This window comes from Prinia subflava, chromosome 9, assembly GCF_021018805.1.
Source record: "Prinia subflava isolate CZ2003 ecotype Zambia chromosome 9, Cam_Psub_1.2, whole genome shotgun sequence".
In the NCBI taxonomy this organism is placed as follows: Eukaryota; Metazoa; Chordata; class Aves; order Passeriformes; family Cisticolidae; genus Prinia; species Prinia subflava.
Genome location: NC_086255.1, coordinates 7437426 through 7456814, shown reverse-complemented (window position 1 = coordinate 7456814; position 19389 = coordinate 7437426). Strand labels below are relative to the sequence as shown.

At 37.9% G+C, this 19389-nt stretch overlaps 1 protein-coding gene across 3 annotated transcripts in view; it reads left to right on the top strand.

The window, feature by feature from the left end:
- ATRNL1 (attractin like 1) overlaps window positions 1-19389 on the top strand; it is a 425861-nt gene that overhangs the window by 36571 nt on the left and 369901 nt on the right. For all 3 annotated transcript variants that reach the window (XM_063405246.1, XM_063405245.1, XM_063405247.1), the window contains exons 2-6: window positions 2809-2892; window positions 4872-4985; window positions 5440-5568; window positions 8649-8857; window positions 18314-18488. In XM_063405246.1, coding sequence (XP_063261316.1) covers window positions 2809-2892; window positions 4872-4985; window positions 5440-5568; window positions 8649-8857; window positions 18314-18488 — 711 coding nt within the window. The remainder of the gene's footprint in view (window positions 1-2808; window positions 2893-4871; window positions 4986-5439; window positions 5569-8648; window positions 8858-18313; window positions 18489-19389) is intronic.

Below are 19389 nucleotides of genomic sequence, written 5' to 3'. Positions count from 1 at the left end.
AAGACTGCGTTTTTCACAGATCTATAAATATTACAGCAGGAAAGGCCATTTTAATAACCTGCTCTGACGTCTTATGTATTGCAGGGCATAGATTTCATCTGACTACTCCTTCACTTTGAAGCAGTAATTTCTGACTAAAATACAATGTACTTTTTTCTTGAAATGCATCAGTCTTGGTTTAAAGTCTCTGCAGTGGTAAATATTGCCACTGTACATTCGAGCTCTGCTATATTTGCCATCATTTTATAGCAGTGGTAACATTCCAGGTGAATGGAGAGATCCCTTTATTGCACATTTTGGTTGCCCTGTGTTGGCTTTAGCCCTTGCATTTGTGGTGTATCTGTCTGCTCAGTGAAATCCTGTGGTGTCACCCTTCTTTGGTGGAATCTGCTGACTGATCACCTTGGTGAGTGACTGATCTGCCTCTGGTGCTTCTGGATGCCTTTAGAGGTGCAGCATCCTGACGTGTTTCTGTTCTTTGGTAGATCTGTTTTACAATATACCGAGATGGGAAATGTTCTCTTGGCATGCACCCTCTAATTATAGGCTTTGATTATAACCCTGCCAACTAGGAAAAAACATTGTTGAAAATATCCTGAAAGCTAATGTGCAATTTTAAATGACAATACACAGCATCAGCTACTCCCCTGTGAGTTCTGTTTATGAGGTTGGAGTCTGGGTGTGATAAACCTGTGGTGCCTGGGCAGGCCACACAAATTGTTCTGGCTTTCCCAGTGGTGAGCAGGGAGTGGGTGCAATGCAGGCACCTCTGTGACTGACGAGTGCATAGTCAGGGTGGCTCATCTGGATTGAGGTTATTTGACAGAATCACTGTTACTCACAGAGGAAAAGTGCTGATGAATGAACACCTGGCTTTATATGAAAGAGAATATTGCCCTTGGTTGGGCAGGGGGTCACCTGACAGTGGTAATGCTTATCTTTGTGAGTTATGGGATTTGGTATTTGATAAGGCTTGGAAAGAAAAAGAACTCAGAAAAGTTCTTGGTATGACTCAAGAAACTTAAAGTAATTTCCATCTGTCTTGCTATGTATTTGTTTTAAATAGAACAAGCCCTTATCTTACCATTTTTCTACAAACATTATTGCCAAACAATGTTGTGTTCTTATTTATTTTTTTTCCTCAGAAAAGTGAAATGACTGTTTCAAAGGCTATCTGCTCTTCCAAAAGAAACTGCTTATCAAAAAATTATCATCCTAGGAGACAAGGGAAATTGTTTGTACTTTACTAGTACCAAAGGGCTGATCTAATAGAGACAACTCTTATAAAAGTCACCTCCTTTGCACTATACAGCTACTAAGAAGGCAATGCTTGAGACTGCAAATGAGTACTTGTAATATTTCACACTTCTTCCAGGAAATACATGTTCTGTGGATTGCTAAATACGACTTCACTTCTGTATATAACTCATATGACAGCTCTGAAATTATTTTGATTGGAATATTATGTATTACTGCTTTGTATTATTAAGAAACCCACACAAAACAGGTGAACAAAGATTTCCTTATTTAGTGATAGCTATTCTAAATTATTCTCTTTCAACAATATAGTGAAAGAAATGAGTGTTTCTGAGGATGTATTTATATTTGTTGTTATTTGTTATTAAAGAATGGAACGGTCTGTTTCCCCAATGGAGTAAGGCCACTGGAGATGTGTGTTGAACATATTTGTAAAGGATGCACAGAATATAATGGATTACTGAAGATACAATGTGCTGAAGATACCAGGCTATTTCAGAGAGCTTTTATGTTAATAGATTATTGAATTTCATCTGCTGTTTTATCACTGCATAGATTAATACAAAGTAATATGTATAAATGGATGGAAAAGGTTCTCTTTCTACATAAAAGGAATTTCTATACGTGATGAATATTGAGCTATTATCACTAAAAAAAAGTTACAGCAGATATTTCTGTTTAAATGTCAGAATAGTAGTTGTTGAAAGAGCAAATAAAATCTTAAATGGGAATAGAGAATTAAATGGAAATAATATTGCTGCTGTACAGATTCATGGTTCACTTGCATCTTGAATACAATATGCTGATCTCTGTTGCATCTCAGCAGGCTCTAGGAGAATACAAAAGATTTATTAAAAACAGTGAGCAAGGATTTCTCAGGTTGGAAAAGGGGCAGAGGAGGGAAACAAAGGCAATAAAACACAGATCATTACATTTTGAGTGGTGTAAAGCATGGACCCAAAGGCACAGCTGTGGACTGAAAGTGTCCCTGAGCTGCAAGTCATTGAGGTGGTGTAATGCTGTGTGGAGAACCTGCAGGGATTTACTCCTTGCTGGGTGATCACTGGAGCCCACTGTGCAGGGACAGGGTACTGAGTAGGAACAACAGCACAGCAGATGTGCTTATTCAAATTTATATCTTAGTTTCTCTTGATCTAGGAGAGTTTTCATATGGCTGGTGTTGTCTAATTTCAGAAGTAAGTTGTAAGGCAGTGGCAAAGCAAATAAGCAGAGCAAACCAAAATGCTCTTAGACAAACTCCCCTTTCATTGGCTTGGATCCATTTCCTGTGAAGGACAATTTAAATTATTTGCTACTGAACTAGAAAAAATACAAGTGAGTGCCTGGGGGAAGAAAGCAAATCAATGATATAGAACAATCAGAATTAAAGTTTTTATGAGCACAAATAGTGTGATGAGAAATATGGAAGAGAGACTTGACTGTTTTCCCTACCCCCAGTTTTCTTTCCATCAAGAAGGATTGTTTTGGCATGTCGATGATTCATGTTCTGTTGTCTCTGCTTTATTTACAGCCCTGTTTTTCTTCTTGTAGGTTAACAGAACCTTCTGGATATTTAACAGATGGACCTATAAATTATAAATATAAAACTAAGTGCACATGGTTAATTGAAGGATAGTAAGTATCTATTTTCAGAGCTTAAATTTTTTGAACAGTTTGGGACTATGTGTTCTAGAGATCAGAAGAACTCCTCATGTAGAGACTACATGAGGATACAATATGAACAGTTTAGTGTTTTGTTAGTTTGTTTTGGTTTTGTTTAAGTATTATATAGAATTTTTAAAAATGGTATTAGGATTTTCAGGATTGCTTAGAGTTGGCCAAATTCCATTCCCATTCAAATTGCTGGCAAAAATTAGGCTGACATCAGTGTTTGGCTGTTACTGCTGGCCCTCAAAATGCAGTGATAAATTTGTTGCATACTTGAGTACCTTTACAGAAGTTCCAAAAGTAGTTACAGAATCACTTTATTTAACTCGTTACCTGACTTATCTTATTTAACTCATATCTGTGGTAAATCAGGAATGGCCTCAAGTACAGAATGCTTATTCAGTTATGTGTTTCTCAAAAGTTAGTGCTTCTGTAAAGTATTTTCTTTTGCATTCTACAGTTCCTCGTGTACTTAGTTTTGAAATAGTTTTATGCCTACAGTTTAGATACCTCATGCCTGTTGCTAATTTTTCAGTTTATGCAGCACAGAAACAGACATGCCTGAAGAAATAACGAGACACATAAATTAGTATGGCTAAGTGTTGATGGCACAAATTGGTTACATTTGAGACTTCCCCCCAACCCCCTGGGTATGGGTCAGGATTTTGCTGACTCTAGTTCACAGTTCTACTAACATTCTAGAAGAAAATGAACTCCTGTATTTCCATGTTGTCCTAATCTCAGTTACCTCGGGTATCTGCAGTTCAGAAATGATGTGTCTGATCTAACTTTGGTCTGCTATATGCAGACAGTAATTTAAAGCAGCAGTGAAGTTATGGGTGTTTGCAAAATCATTTAAATGAATCTTTATTATCTGGAAGATCAGGCTGTAGCTGAATGTATCTGACCTAGCTAGAATTCTCTTTTTGCTCAGGCAGGCGAGCTCAGAAATATTTGCACTGTACTGCCCTACAGTGGAAACACACCTCAGCTCTGTAGGCAAACTCTGCTTTGAGGCTGTTCCCACCCCATTCCTGCTGCTCTCAGGAGAGGGCAGAGGGGGGAGCTGGAGGAATCAATGTGCTGCACACTCTGGGGAGGAGTAGAGCAGCCAGTGACACCGTGCCAAATGTCAGCACACAAGGAAGTCACACGTGTGTACAATACAATACTTAAAAAATGAGCAAAGAGCTCTCTCCAAAGGATCTGCCACAAAACCCCATGGTTTCCAAACTGACAAATTGCATTCAAGCATGTCAGTAGTGTGGAGAACTACAGGAAAATAATCATTGTTTCATGGGGGGGGGGGGGGGGGGGGGATATATATATACATATATATATATATATATATATATATATATATATGCATGTCTTGTAGTTCTGTGATATGTGAAAATTCCCCTTTCAGAAAGTTTACAGATCCATTTGGGCCTCAGCCAAAATCTGGTGACATTTCCCACGTGTTGGCAGAGGGGAGGAGGCAGGCACTTGCACTAATGTTGGTTGCAATTTTAGATTTAAGACTTTTATTATCGATAATTAGTGTAATACTGGGAAGAGGATGTGTAGGTGATTTTATCTTGAATGATTATTTCAAGTATATAGTCCTAACATTGTGAAGTAAATTTAGTGTATCAAAGTGAGATATTTTAATTGCTCTAAATTTGTGGTTCTGAACACTGATAAAATCCAGTGAACTTAAGCCTCTTAGTAACTTTAGGGATTATTAGCTGTGGACTGAGTATGTTATTTTAAAATTTTCTAAGATAAAGGGAAATATTTCCTTGCCCTGGCTTTTGTTATTTAACACTTCAGAATATTTAATTAGTACTCAAAATGTTTTAACAGAGTTATGTTGGCATGATCAATTCTACTGTGAGTTCTTTATCTTATGATTTCAGTAATTCTATAAATAATGTGTTACATCAATATTCTTTTTTTTTCAGCCCAAATGCAATACTAAGATTAAGATTTAATCACTTTGCCACAGAATGTAGCTGGGACCATATGTATGTATATGATGGAGATTCAATATATGCACCTTTAATAGCTGTATTTAGGTGAGTGTATTTACTAATCTTTCCATACTAATGTATGGACATTTTCAGTTTTTGGGGAAAAAAGTAACATTAGAGGCTTTAGTATGTTAACTATCTTGCTTTCTTATCTCGGTATAATGGGAACATGTATGTAAAATTGTATTAGCATGCATCCCAAAACATTAGAGTTGTGGTTAGATAATCATAGCAGAAATCCATTATTTGGATACTTACTGCTGACATTGCATGGAATGTTCATGCTTAGATACAGGCACTTTCCTGGAAACTCCTGACTTACCTTTCAGATACAGGGACAAATTTTATATGCCTTGTATACTTGTTTAAAAAAAGTTTTAAATTAAGAGTCATCTTGTTTATATAGTTAACCAGGAGAATACTGAACTCCCTTTCATATTTTTCTTTCCTAAATATGCCAAAGATTACTTAAAAACATTTTTCTCCTTCTCTTTTCCAGTGGTCTAATAGTCCCCGAGGTGCGTGGAAATGAAACTGTTCCTGAGGTGGTTACCACGTCTGGCTATGCATTGCTACACTTTTTTAGTGATGCTGCTTATAACCTAACAGGATTTAACATTTTTTATTCGTAAGTATTTTTGTACTAAGTAATTACCCTTGGTTTTTTCAATAGCATGAGAGTCATACTCAGTGGTGTCTAAAACCAGAGGGCTGGACTTGTAATAAAGTATTCAGGTATGAGAAAAAACCTCCTAGAGACAGAGTATGGTTTTTTTGAGTGAAGTCACATGGCCATTCCCAGAGTATGTTATTCCTGTGCCATATGGAACTAGAATGTATCCCCTCCAGTGTTTATCCAACACATAGAGTTGTCATATGGACTAGAAGGAGATTATATCTACTGTCATATAAATTCCCTTCTCTTGAACTGGGATCATCTGTTGCTTGATGTTTCTTGCTGAATACACTATGGCTTTTGAAACCTTCCAAGCAGTTTCACTTGGATTTTTGTGCCAGCCACAAAGATTTTTTTCCATTTCTTTTCCCCTTCTTGGGTATTTCCCCTCGTATTTTCCATCTCAGCCTACACTCTGCCTTTGTAGATATTACCTGCATTGTGTGTTTTTTAGTTTTTCTAAGAAGTCTAATATGATACGACCATGATTGCTTTTGTCCAGCCTCCTTTTCTGTGTCAGCAGCTCCCAAGATGCATCCAGCAGACCTGAGCCTTTTCCCTTTTATATGCACCAGTTGTTTGCAACTTGTGTCTCATTTGGGATGTGCATGTGACACAAATGCAACATCTCTTCATTTTGCATGCCTTGTTTCAAGAGGGAGTTGCTTGGTCCTGCTGGACCTGTTTCTTCGTGTGACAGTTCCTCCAGGATTGAAGAGATGCCTGTTACTTTCTCTCAATCCCTTCACGTTCTGAAATACCAGTTATGGGGCTGTGGTGGCCAGCACTGCATTTCTTATATTGAAGTACATGTGATATTTTTGTCATATTCTTTATTAGTTTAAAATTCCTATTTGTGTTTCTGTCCGTGGTTTTGCTCTTGGTACATTGGTACATTGTCCCTGGGAAGATTATTGCTGTAATTTGCAGCACATTGCCCACCATTGACCAGATAATAAATAGCTATTCAAACTTTGGGGAACCTCACTGTATATATTACATTGGCAATAGCAGCCTAGAAGACTGGGTATTTTTAATTTTTGTCAGTTGACATCAGTAAAATGCAATCACCTGGCAGACTTTCTATTGTAATTAGTTGCATTTTTCAGTTATCCCTGAAGCATTTATTACACTTTTTATTTGTCCTGGGAGCAAATGGCAATAAGACTTGGCATTCTTAAGAAATGAGTCTATGTGCATTCTTTCATTACTTGGTAATGTGCTGCATGCTGCATATCATTACCTTTTTTTGTAGATTTAAAATAAATGAAAATCTGGCCAGTTTTTGATTTCATTATATACATAACTCGTGAAATTCTATGTATTCTGTTCTTCTGTGTCTTTTATTGCAATGGATACTTTAAAAACATTTTTAAATGAAGCAACAGTAACACTTTTTATTATAAAGAAGTACCTACAATTACTTTTTATGGCTGCATTAACTTTGCTTCTGTCACTGGTCTATTGCACTCTGCTTCTGTTACCCTCTTCCTTATTTTTTGACTTCATCTTGATGGACCACTTGTATTCCTTTATTTTGGGGAAGACAGAAACACAGAATCTGAAGTGCCATTCCAGTAGCAAAGAACTGTAATTACTCTAGAAGAGTCTGAGTAAATTTTCTGTTCCTTGGAATCAGGCAACTTGCTTCCAATTCTGCTAATCCAGTTTTTCTCATTTTGTTTGAATCCTTTCATGATCCAGTTGGATTGGGAAATGGTCTGTTTTCCAACTAATATCTCCTGATGGAAAATCTTAACTGTTCCCCTTCCTGCAGAGTACTCACTCCCTGTGAGGTTGAGGGAGAGGTTCTTCACAGCTGTAGCATACAGCTGTTAGTGCCATGAATGGCTTTAATGCCATGTGTGTTACCAATAAAACCCTCAGGAGATTTGGGATTATGGTCAGATGTGGAATTTTCTGTCCTTTGAGAAGTGAGTCTCCAGAGGAGACTCACTTTGATGATCAAATCATCAAAAACGTCTCCTCACTGTCCTACCACAACTACAGCTTGTCAGAAGCCAGCCTTGAACAGTTCTTTGCTAACTTTTAACAGCTCTTTCTTCATTCAGTTAGAGCTTCATTCAGTAAGGAGGACTGTGAACAGTTTCCATCTCTCCCATCTGCAGGGAGTGGTCTCTATTATCATCAGAGGTTTGTAGCAAGACTTTTTTCTGAGTTTGCTATGAGTCACCAAAAAAAGTTTCAAATCCTGTTTGGATTTCATCAGGCACATACTGCCTGAGTTCATGGAAACTCTTGGACCCACATACCTCTGTCCTCCATCTTCCCTCATTTCAAGGAGTTGCCTGCATTTCTGGAACCACTTGGCTTAATTTTGCACTCCAGTTGCCTGTGATCTCAGAGTTTGGTAGGGTGTATCACAGAAATGCTAACTCCCAGAATAGTCACAGATGTCTTTCAGCCTAGGCTCTCCTGTTTGTGCGTCTTGGACTGCAGAGTTAAGGTGGCTCTTTTATTAAGGATTCAAAGCACGAAGTGCTACCTGTAAGTAATTTCAGGATATTAGCCATCTTGTATTTTTCCTTACTTGCTTTTCCCTCTTTTATTCTCCCCAGATGTTAGGCATGCTGTTATGGACCAAAGCTGCTCAGGAAAACCCTTTCACTGTATGTCTAGGGTGTTTAGGCTCAATTACTTCCAGTGTGGTTGTTTCTAGAGATAGCAAGCATTTGAAGGGACTGAGTGCTTATATTGAAATCTAGGAGAATAAATAGGTGGTGATCTGTCCAGGCAGGGCCTGTCCTTCTTCTTAATGTCAATATTGGTTGCAGTGCAACCTATTTGTGATCCTGAGTGCATCACAGACTTTTTGTGTAAGGTTGGATCAACATATTTTGAGCTCATTTGCCTGTAAAATCATCATTAAACTTGTGTTTTATCAGAACATTGAAATTTTTCATGGTAAAAAATACTTTATCTAACAGATACTGCTGGAGTACTGCCAGATGAAACTATCATCAGCTCGTGGGTGATCATTTCCTGTATCTTACATGTTTATTTTCTTTCAGAATTAACTCTTGCCCCAATAACTGCTCAGAACACGGCAAGTGCACGACCAGTCTGTCTGCGCCGAGCCGGGTGTACTGTGAGTGTGACAAGTACTGGAAAGGAGAGGCCTGTGACATCCCCTACTGCAAAGCCAACTGTGGGAGTCCAGATCATGGCTACTGTGACCTGACAGGAGAGAAGCTCTGTGTTTGCAATGACAGCTGGCAAGGTAAGGTCTGCTTGGTTTAGTGTCTAGGTAATGTGATTTTCTCCCTGCCCTCCTTTTATTGTCACATCATTGCATCATATTTTTAGTGTTTCCTGGAGTAAAGTATCCACTGTCTGCTTTCTGTTGGGTATTATTTGTAGCAACCTCTCAGTGGAAAAGGAAGGTGAACTGCTTTGTTATAATGGTACAGAAGTGTCTGTGTGGGCTAATGGATGTACTTTACTCCCAGCACCATAAATCATTGTTTCTCTTTACAGATAAATTATTTAAGATCCTAAATATTTCATTCACTTACTATAATTATGCTGGATGCTTGTGGATTTTTGTTTTTATCATTTAGCACTTCTGTTACAAGTCTCAATTGGCTTAGCTTGCTATGCTTAGAAATGGCCATTCTCTTAACAGAAATGTTAAAATCCTTCCAGATTACTTATCTGATGTGCCCTCTTCCCATGACTTCCTGCCTCTGTTCTGTTTTATTGCTCTTTCTTTTGGCATGTCAAAGGAAATGACTTTTTAAGTCCTATTAGCTGTCACACCTATTACTCCACAGATGAGACCTAATACATTTCACTTCTTAATAATTAATGAGTTGTTCATTCAAAGGCAGTCAGTTGCACCCACAGAAGGGAAGTGGTTTAGCAGTATAGTCATTGAATGGAAATAGTATAGACTTATTACTGAGTCCTTTAAAACCTTCCAGAACTGCAGTGGACAAAAAGATCCTGAAGGCTTAATCTCTGTGCAGAAGTTGTCAGTAGAATTTGCAGCAAGACTATTGCTCTTTTAGTTGTGCATGGATTCATTGCAATGTCAAACTGCTGAGTACAAAATGGGGAAATGTCACAAATCTTTGGAAATGCTTTTAGGCTATGTGCTATGAACTTAATTAGAAGTTTTAAGCACAAAATAAAATTAAAAATCTGACTATTGCTGCTAGTACCTTCCTTTCACCTAACATTTCTGTACATACTACTTGCTCACTCTTTCCTGCAGATCATATAAAGATAATGTGCTTCATTATTCCATGGGTTTTCACTGAATCTACATAGATTTCAATTAATTTTTATTAAAATTCTGTCATTGATGAGCTGGCTTGGCTACATAATTGTTTTCCCTTTCTAAAGCCCAGACTTTCCTTAAGCTCTCTGGGAGACTTTCTTCTCTCTCTTGATTTATTTATACCTGTACTCTCTGTAGTTTCTGTACTGATACTGCCTTCTGTGCAGATTATTTGCAATGCTGGAATCATAAATTTTTCTCTTGCTGTCTGACAAGTTTTTCTTCTGTTTGGTAATTCAGACCAAGTGACTGAAGGGTCTTGATTTGTATGCTTTAGGAGAGAATTTCATGTTTCATTTTTTATTACTATTTTCTTTTTATCTTCTTTTGAGTAACTTTAGTGTCTGTATTAAAAAAAAATCATTGAAGTGCATTGATTTGGATGCATAATAATTAGAACGTCTGATTCAGAATATAAATCCCAGAATTTCCTATTTTACTGCATGGAATTTTTCTTTTACAATGGTGACATCTTGTGGTTACTGTTGAAGGAGCAGCTCTGAAAAACATTACCCATTTAAAACAAGCATTGGTTATTTGGGATGGAATAATTTCTTTGAGTAAAAGTAGAGTCCTCTAATTATAAGATATGTCTTGTGAATTTAATACAAGGAACTTGTAGATACATGCAGCTGGCTTCTGGTTGTACAAATATAGAATAAAACTTTGATAAAAACTTTCAGACTTTGAAGAGAAATAATTGACATAATTTTTATTTTTAATGGACCTTGCATTTAATAAAACATGCTCTAGTTTTGACATGAGCAACATGCTCTTGCATTTAACAAAACATGCTCAAGTGTATTGTATTTTAAAATCAAATTATTTTTAATATTGCTAGTAATCTTAAATATTTCTAAGGTGTTTGGTGTAAGAACAAGATTTAGTATTTACAGAAAATGTGGTTAATTTAAAATATTCACCCAACATAAGAGAGGCTGAACTTTTCCCAAAGGAGTATTTTCTTTGAGTTCTGTACCAATTATTCTGTCCCATAAGTCACTAATCTGTCTTATCTAACAGAATGTGTCAATGCCTGCTGATAAAAGGCTGTGGATGTAATTCAGGGAGGAAAAAAATAAAGCCTTAAAAGTACTGACTTTGCTCTCTTTCTTTGCTAGGCACATGTAAAAGAGAAATGGGGACGTGGCTCAGACCAAAGTGGTGGCTCTTGCACAGTTTGACCTGTTTAAGAATTTTGTAGAAAGATGCTTTTGCTGAATATGTTTTCACAGCCAGAAGATTCTCTTTGATCCCAGGAACGCCATGTCTTGGATTGTTTCAGGCTATAAAGGAGCAGAGAGATTTCCAAACAGTTAAAAACTTCTGTGATGGGAGAAAAAATTCAGAATGACTGTAAGGATAGCAAACAGTTCTGGATTTTTAAGAGGGTTAAGTGAACTAGCTTTGAAAAAGCTGAAAACATTGCTGACTCCTGGGTGACAGGGAAAAAAAGAGTTGAAGGCTCTCTTGAAGTTGAGAAACTTTATTGATACTTTGATCATTGAACATCAGCACTGCAAGTCATAGGGGAATCTATTAGAGGGGAATTACAGAGTGTGTTCAAATGAGTCTTGAAGAGGATCAGTCAGATACCTTCAAAGCAAGTCTGATCCTTCACCTTTGTGTTTTGGATTGCATTGAGATGGTTTGGAAACAGAAGAAGTGCATTCCTTTTATAAGGAATACACCAAAAATGGGCTCTAGGGTTGCACATAATGCACACCAGCCCCAAACAGACATTCAGCCCTAATTCAAACTTAAAACACCAATAAAATTTCTGGAACGTGTATAGTTAGTTGGTTCTCCCTACAGAGCTGCTCCTAGCAGATAGAGATGTAGCAGAAGACCAGATTCTGAAATTAAACTAATTAACTTCAAAATAAGTCCATTAGCAATTCAGGCATCTTGAATTTTATAACATCTCTCTAGGGAAACATGAGCCTTTCTGTAAGGAGAAGAGTAAACAATGAAAGTATAAAAGGAGCTATGACTACTGCAGTGTAAAATCAGTGCTTTGCTTGCTTGGTACTAGAGCATTTATTCTAACATCATCTTGAGTGTGACCAGAACAACTCTGTCAATGTCTAATTCAGGTTGTCCTGAAAGGATTCACTGGATTTGGGGTTGTTCCCACTTCTCAGTGGAAGAATTTGATGTCAAACTCTCCTGTTTTGCCTGCCTTATACCCCAATGCTGAGATTCAGCAGAGCTGTGCTTCTGTGGTGCTAGTTTATTGAAACTGGAGGGGAAAGTTTGAGATGGGGGCTCAGGCAGCAGCAGGTGAAATGCAGCACTGGGAAGAGCTTGTGCCAAATGCCTGGAGGTCTGAAATCTGAGATTTTGGCCCGTTGTGCCTGAATGTTATTGAACAGAAGGCACACAAGTCTGTGTCTTCAGAGATGAGGACCTGTGATGGAACATTTGCTTTGGACAGACTTGTTTTTGGAAGGAAAAAGAAAATAGAAGCAGGTTTCTTATGACTGTACTGCCCTGTGATAATGCCCTCTTTGTCACAAGTTTACTTTTCAGGTCATCTCCTGGCCAAGTATCAGCTCAGAGGAGAAACTGCAGTTCTACAGTCTGTGAAATGTCCTCTTACACATATGTGCATTTAAACTGTACGTGCATATAAAGACACATATCCAAAGAATCTTTCTTGGATTCTTCCCCCAATTTTGAGTTAAAATCCTATTTCTGTGTTCCATATTTGTAGATTTTTTAATGTTGATCATGGAAATGAGAGTTGTCTAGGGAAAGTTTACATCTATAGAATTGGCAGGAAGGAATTGTCTTGTAATGAATGGTTATTTCATGTGTACTGGAAATGTTCTTCAGATTGATCTTCAGCTGGAATTTAACAATTTGACAAGCATCTTTGGAGGACTGCACAATTTGTAAACAAAATAGAGCTATCATAATTGGAAGTTTAGTGTCTGAAAATTGTGTGAGAAAAATCAAGTGTCCTTATTGCAAGAGAAAGAACATTACAGGTAAATAAAGAGCCAGCTCCAGCTTTAAATACCTTTATGGTATCATTTGACAATTAGTGAAAGCAACTTAAGCTGAATTTATTTGATTTGTTTCACTAAATGGCTGCATTAAAGGGGTTGATAATGCTCTCTATGTCTAATTAGGTAGAGATTTAGGGAGTCCCCTGCTATTTGTAAGTTTTAATGAAAAACGTAATCCATTTAGAATAAATCTGTGACCTAAATATTTATTTAAAAAGCATACAGTTAAATGTAGTAAAATAGAACTTGATTAAAATAATGATCCCAAGCAATACTCTATCCTGAATACAAGAAGTAGATAGTGCTGATCTCCCTGATAAGGTAGGATACTAAATTTACTTTATTATCTGTAGCACCTTCATTTAAGATTAGGAAGAAAGTGGTTAATGCAGCTCAAAATCTGTTAGCTTCATTTCTGCACCATGCAGAGTTCTAGACCACAACTTGAGGAAAGAAATAATGAAAGATATATTGTGATTATTAACAAGACAGTTGAAATCTGAATTTATCAATTGGTTCATATGAAGATAGTCTGTAAGAAAATTGACATAAAAATGCAATATATTTTATCTGAACCTCAGCATTTGATGACAGGAGATCATTGAAACTGAAGTGTGCGGTGCATTATGAAATGTGAGTGGGTGTGCTGAACACATTTGGAAAGGTATCAGTGCTCCTTAAAGGTTGATCTTGGGACTGGTATTCTTACATAATTTTTGTAATCTACCCATAAGGCTGCTAATAAATCAGGTAATACAAAGGTGGAAAGTATTTTAAGAATGAAGGAAAACTAGAATATCTGGCAAAAAAGTCTGCAGGTAATGTGTAGGATTTAATTACTTCAGTATAAATTGTAAATTAATACATTTAGAGACTAAGAGTTTTCAGAATTTGTTTTATAGTATTGGATTGAAATGTGGAAAGTAACATGGGAGAAAACTCACTTGTCTGGCTCAATTAGAACATGAACTAATTAACATTATTAATTTTATATACTCTGCAAACTCCCAAGTGCCAATTGCACTGGTAAGATGATCAGTCACAGAAATTCCAGTTAAATATATGAAAGCTTTAGCAGTAGTATGCTTCATGTTTTGTTGCTACAGTTTTATGAGTACAAATAGAAACAAACTCAGAGGGAGAACCATTAGGATGGACAGGGCTGTGGAAGGCACTAACAGAGCATGGTTTGTTTAAACATGGAAAATCAGGGCTGGGAGGGAAGAGTGTTGCTGCTTATAAACATTTGTGGGGTGTATAGACAGACCAGGTCTTTAAGTATAGTGATAGCATCACTGGCAGAAGAAAAATTGGGATAAACTGTTCATCAATACATCGTTTGGAACTGGAGGGAGGCTTTTGTCTTAGAGCTGCAAAGTTTTCTAGAAGATGTTAGCAGAGATGGTGGAGCTTGGTGCCTTGCTGTCATTAGGATGGAGTCTCAGAATCTCTAGTCCAATGGGTGATGGCAGCTACAGCTGATCTGAAAGTTCCTGCTTCTTTTAGAGAGTGAGAAGCAAACCCTGTTTTTAACATGACAAATCTCATGTGATGTCTACCAGAGAATGTACTTGCTCTCAGTCATGGAGGACTAGGAAAGCTCTCCCTGCTTCTAGCAGACAGTGCTGAGACACTTGACCTCATTGTCTGTGCCAGCCTGGTGGATCTGGGGTGTGGGGTCTGGAGCTGAGCAGCTGAAGGGAGCTGTGGAGCAGTGCCCACCCACGGCAGCCCCGCAGCCCTTCTGGCTGCCCTGTCAGACTGACCCTGCCCATCCCCCAGGGTCATCCTTGGACTGTCCTCTCTTCCTGCCTGAGGAGACAAACGGGGCTGAGTAACAGCACCCAGGGGCGTCTCAAGGACTGCATCAGCTCCTGTGCAGTGGGATTTCTGTGTCATTCTGGAGGAGCCTCAGTCCTGCCACAGCTTGCTGCCCTGCTGCTTTAGCTGGACACCTCACCAGGATCTCTGCCTGCCGCTGAGTCTCATTTTCAGCAAGACTATTTGCAGGAATGGAGGAATAATTACATCCAGTACGGATATTGCAGAGCTGTGCAGAGGCAGTGTAGGGATACATGGATACATCTAATGCTGGAATGCCTAGAAGGAATTACTGAGCCATCCCAGCACAACTGGTCAGACTATAGGACTGGTTTCAACCACTGCGTTGCGGTGGTCGAAAAATTATATTAAAGTAATAATTCTCAACTCAAATGATCATACAAACAAAACCAGAATAAACAACAAATAGTTTTAAAATCACTTTGATTAGATTGTTTGAAGAGCACTGTGAAATTTATATTCAACACATCAATACTTCTGGTTTTTTTCTCCTGGGCTCCTAAAGGAAAAGATTTTGTGTGAAGACAATAGATGTTTAGTCTTTTAGATGGAAATTGATCTTATGACTTAAACTACTGAAACAGATTGCTACTTTGGTTTTTCATGAAACTCCTCAATAAATAGAAATTAGATTCTTTCTTTTGTGTGGTGGGGATAAATCACTTTTTTAAACCTATAGAATTTTTTCCTACCTTAGAGGATAATGTAATTGACTTCCAGTTCAGGTTTATGAAGTTGTTTGCTGTTTTTAAAGTGTTCCCCCTTCCACCTCCCACCCCCAGTGGATTGACTGACACATTAGGAAGATAAGAAAGAAACTCAATTTTAAATGAATGGAGGAAAATCATATTTGCATAAAACATAACAAAATGTATTTTTCATTATCTTTGTCCTGCAGCTGCAGTGCTCTTTGTTGCACAGAAGGCACGCATTTAGTGAATATGATGTTTCTGAAGAGAATATGTATTTTTTCTGAAATAATGGTGTATGTATTCAAGTAGGAAAATCTGTAACTAATATTTATAAGTCCTACACTTACCTTGTTTTTATAAAGCAATATCCATACAAAAGAGTTTGCTTTTTAAATGATGTTTGATAGAGGTAGGTACTATTCCATTATTTTGCATTTTTTTCAGCTCTGTGTTCCATTTTTGTCCCCATTGATACACAACCTGATCAGTCCTTGCCCACGGCAGTGGGGTGGAGCTGGATGATCTCTAAGGCTCCTTCCAGCCCAGGCTGTCCCTGACTCTGTGCCACAGTGGTGTTCCTGCTGTCCCTCTCACCTTTCCTGCCGTTCATTCTCAAGCGCTGAGGCTGGAAAAGGGCTGTCTGTGACATTCATTCCATCACTGATCTGGCTGAGCTTTTTGCATTCTGAACTCAGCATGAGGCGGATTTCTGGCGATCATTTTTCTGCAGTCTGTGCCAGGTGTGAATCTGTGTCTGGATGTGCCGCAGGAATTCTGGCTCTGCTCGCCGCTCGCCACCAGGGGCCACTGCTGGCCGCGACATCCCCGTGCCCGGAGGCTCGTGGTGACACCCGGCTTCTCCTTCTGACCTGCAGGCACCGTTTCCATCATTTTATGCTCTTCCCTGATCAAAGAATACTTAATCAATTGTTTATTTTAAAGCCCTTTTATATTCAAATCGTTCCCTCCAGTGATTTACCGAAATCACGATTTTGCTGAGGTTACAACTCTGTTGCAGTTATCAATTATTAATGCTTAGGAAATAATATACTGAATTGTTCATACTCTCGTTAGACCTCATTCAGATACCATTAATCTTTTCTGAGTGGAAGGCATAATGAACTATGGGAATGGAGTGTCTCCACAGTTCAGTGAATGGAAGGTGATTTGGGTACAAGTGGACATTATTCTTCTGTAGAGCACCAGGAAAAGTTGACAGCTGGTTGTGTACACTTTGGATGCCTGGCTGTTGTGTATAGGGAGTAACTGTAACAAATTGCCCCCGAAATTATAATAAACATTGGAAAAATGTAATCTCACTGCACTCCCATTCCCGCAAGATAATGTTTTAAAAGGATTGTAAACTTGATGTATATTACTTATTTAGCTTACTTAGTAAATTTCAGCAGCTCTCTCTTCTAAAATTCTGTCTGGTGTCTCCTTGACACGTGTAAATCTTTGCATCTGGAGCACCCTTTGCCAGGGGAGTATCCTTACCAAAGGGATATGGTACTTTTTACATGAAGAATTGTCCCTTGTTTGCTTTGAAAGTGGCTTCTTCAAGCTGCATGTAATAAAACTCAGCTCTTTATATTCAGAGAGACAGTGTTTCTTCATATTCACCCTCTTTTTGTCACTTATTTCATAGACATTTATAATTCACTTCCCAATTTTGTTTTTTTCCAAGTGAAAACATCAGGAATTCAGTGGTATCTGTAACTGGAACATCCTTATTACTCTCCTGTAAACAGTCTCCAGCACTAATCTCTTCTTTTTCAGTAGGACACAGTTTTCTGGGGTTACACAAGCCAGATTTATGCAGTGGGGTAACAGTGTACTTGATTCTGACACGATTCTTCATTGTGACCATTGCTGAGTGGTGATGTAATATTTTCATGAGCTATCCTGAGATGATCCTAAAATGTACTTTCCTTAGTTTTCAGTTTAACTATGTTGAAGTTTGTGTATTTTTTTTATTGTTCGGTCACATGGTCAGATGGTCAGTCACATTGTTCTGTGGTTCTTCAAAGGCCCTGCAATAATAGCCTTTAGCAGCAATATTTATATATACATACACATATATGTATTTTCAGGTTTTAAATAAGATCTAGAGCATAAACTGATGATGAAGAGATCACATTTTTGTTATTCCAGAATAAATAAAAAATTGATTTTGCTGTTCATGATTGTAATAGTCCTATGGCTAAATAAAAGTAGGCATTTTGCTGACTTTTCTTACTTTGTGTGCGTTTGGTGGGTGTGGGTTTGGTGGCTTTGTAGAATGGTCTATAAAATATTATAGGGTTTAAAGATTTAAATCATTCTTTTGATAAAACACTTGATACTGTATTTTCCTCTTGAAAAATCATGTAGAATGGCATTTGCAAAAGGCAAATTTTTACTTCTAAGATTTAATATAATGCATATTGTAACTTAATTTACTGTAATATTATTTGCTTTGATATACATTTATTCTGGTTCAAATACAGTATAGTTTTTCTCCAAAGGTAGCATACAGTGCTGAAACTTTTAGACCTAAATGATAGGTCATTTAAAAATGTGATGCTTTGTGCCTTTCTTTCAATTTGTTACTCACAGTCTGTTTTCTGAGAAGAATGCAGAAATGAATTGTTATTATTTGAGCTAATCTAATGCTTTCAATTAGATTGACATCCCATGTTGTCAGTTTTTTCACTGAGCATCTGTTAAACATAAAAGTGTACACCATATTTTATCAGAATGAGCAATCCTGACATCTGTAATTAAGCCTCCCCTGTTTCTGCTTTATTGGCTTTAACATCCCCGTTGAACAGATTGCACAAATTGCACATTTGTTTACCAAACAGGTCCAGATTGTTCTCTGAACGTGCCCTCCACGGAGTCCTACTGGATCCTGCCCAACGTGAAGCCCTTCAGCCCCTCGGTGGGCCGTGCCTCCCACAAGGCCGTCCTGCACGGGAAGTTCATGTGGGTGATCGGCGGATACACCTTCAACTACAGCTCCTTCCAAATGGTCCTCAAGTGAGTGATCCCTCCTTTGTCCTGCCCTTTCTGAGGGGCTTAGGGAAAGCACGTCCTGCCTGGGAGGCAGCTTCTAATTTAGGTTTATGTCTCTTTAATATTCTTTATTAATGGCCTGATTTTATGCTTGTAAATTTCTGACGATTATAGAAAGTGAAAATATGGGTAACATCAAACTGTAGGTGATATTTATGTGTACTTCAGCTTGGTGAAAAGCTGCAAAGCATAAAGAGCTTTGTGGTGATAAAACAGTGAAAGAAATTCACTGCTGATATTTTCACACAGTACATTTTGAGAGCCACGTGCATTATTGATGTTAATTTGTGGTTACAGGACTGTGGTATTGGGTGCTTGTACTTTGCCTGCTGGTGCCATGCCAGTAGGGTCAGGCAGGTCACCTGTGTTCCACTTTTTTATACTTATGGCAGTTTGTATGTGTGTGTATTTGACCACCTATTGAAAACAAAGTTGAAGCAGTTGTAAATAGGACCCAGGTGATTTGGGTGGTAACTTCATATATAGAGGCCCTAAATATGGCAAATGCAAGTGTTAGAGTGTATTTATTACCATATTATTATCATGTTTACTTATCCTGTTGTTGTCTACTTGTTGCTTTCTTCCACACTTTTGCAATCATCTAGAACAAATCCCATAATCTTTTGGATTTTTTTTTACCTTTGTAATTTTTTTTCTCTCTCTTCTCTAATGTTGTGCGCTGATTAATGAAAATATAATGGAAATTAAAATCAACAATATAGTTAAGAGGGTGTCTAACAGTAAAGCTTCAGAGTAGTGCAAAAGCAAGGGGCATCAGCAGTTGGGTGGGGTGGGGTGGGGTTTTTTATGGGACTGATAACAGAACAAGTCTTGTGAATTTTGTTAGCTCGTCCTGTTTTCTGAG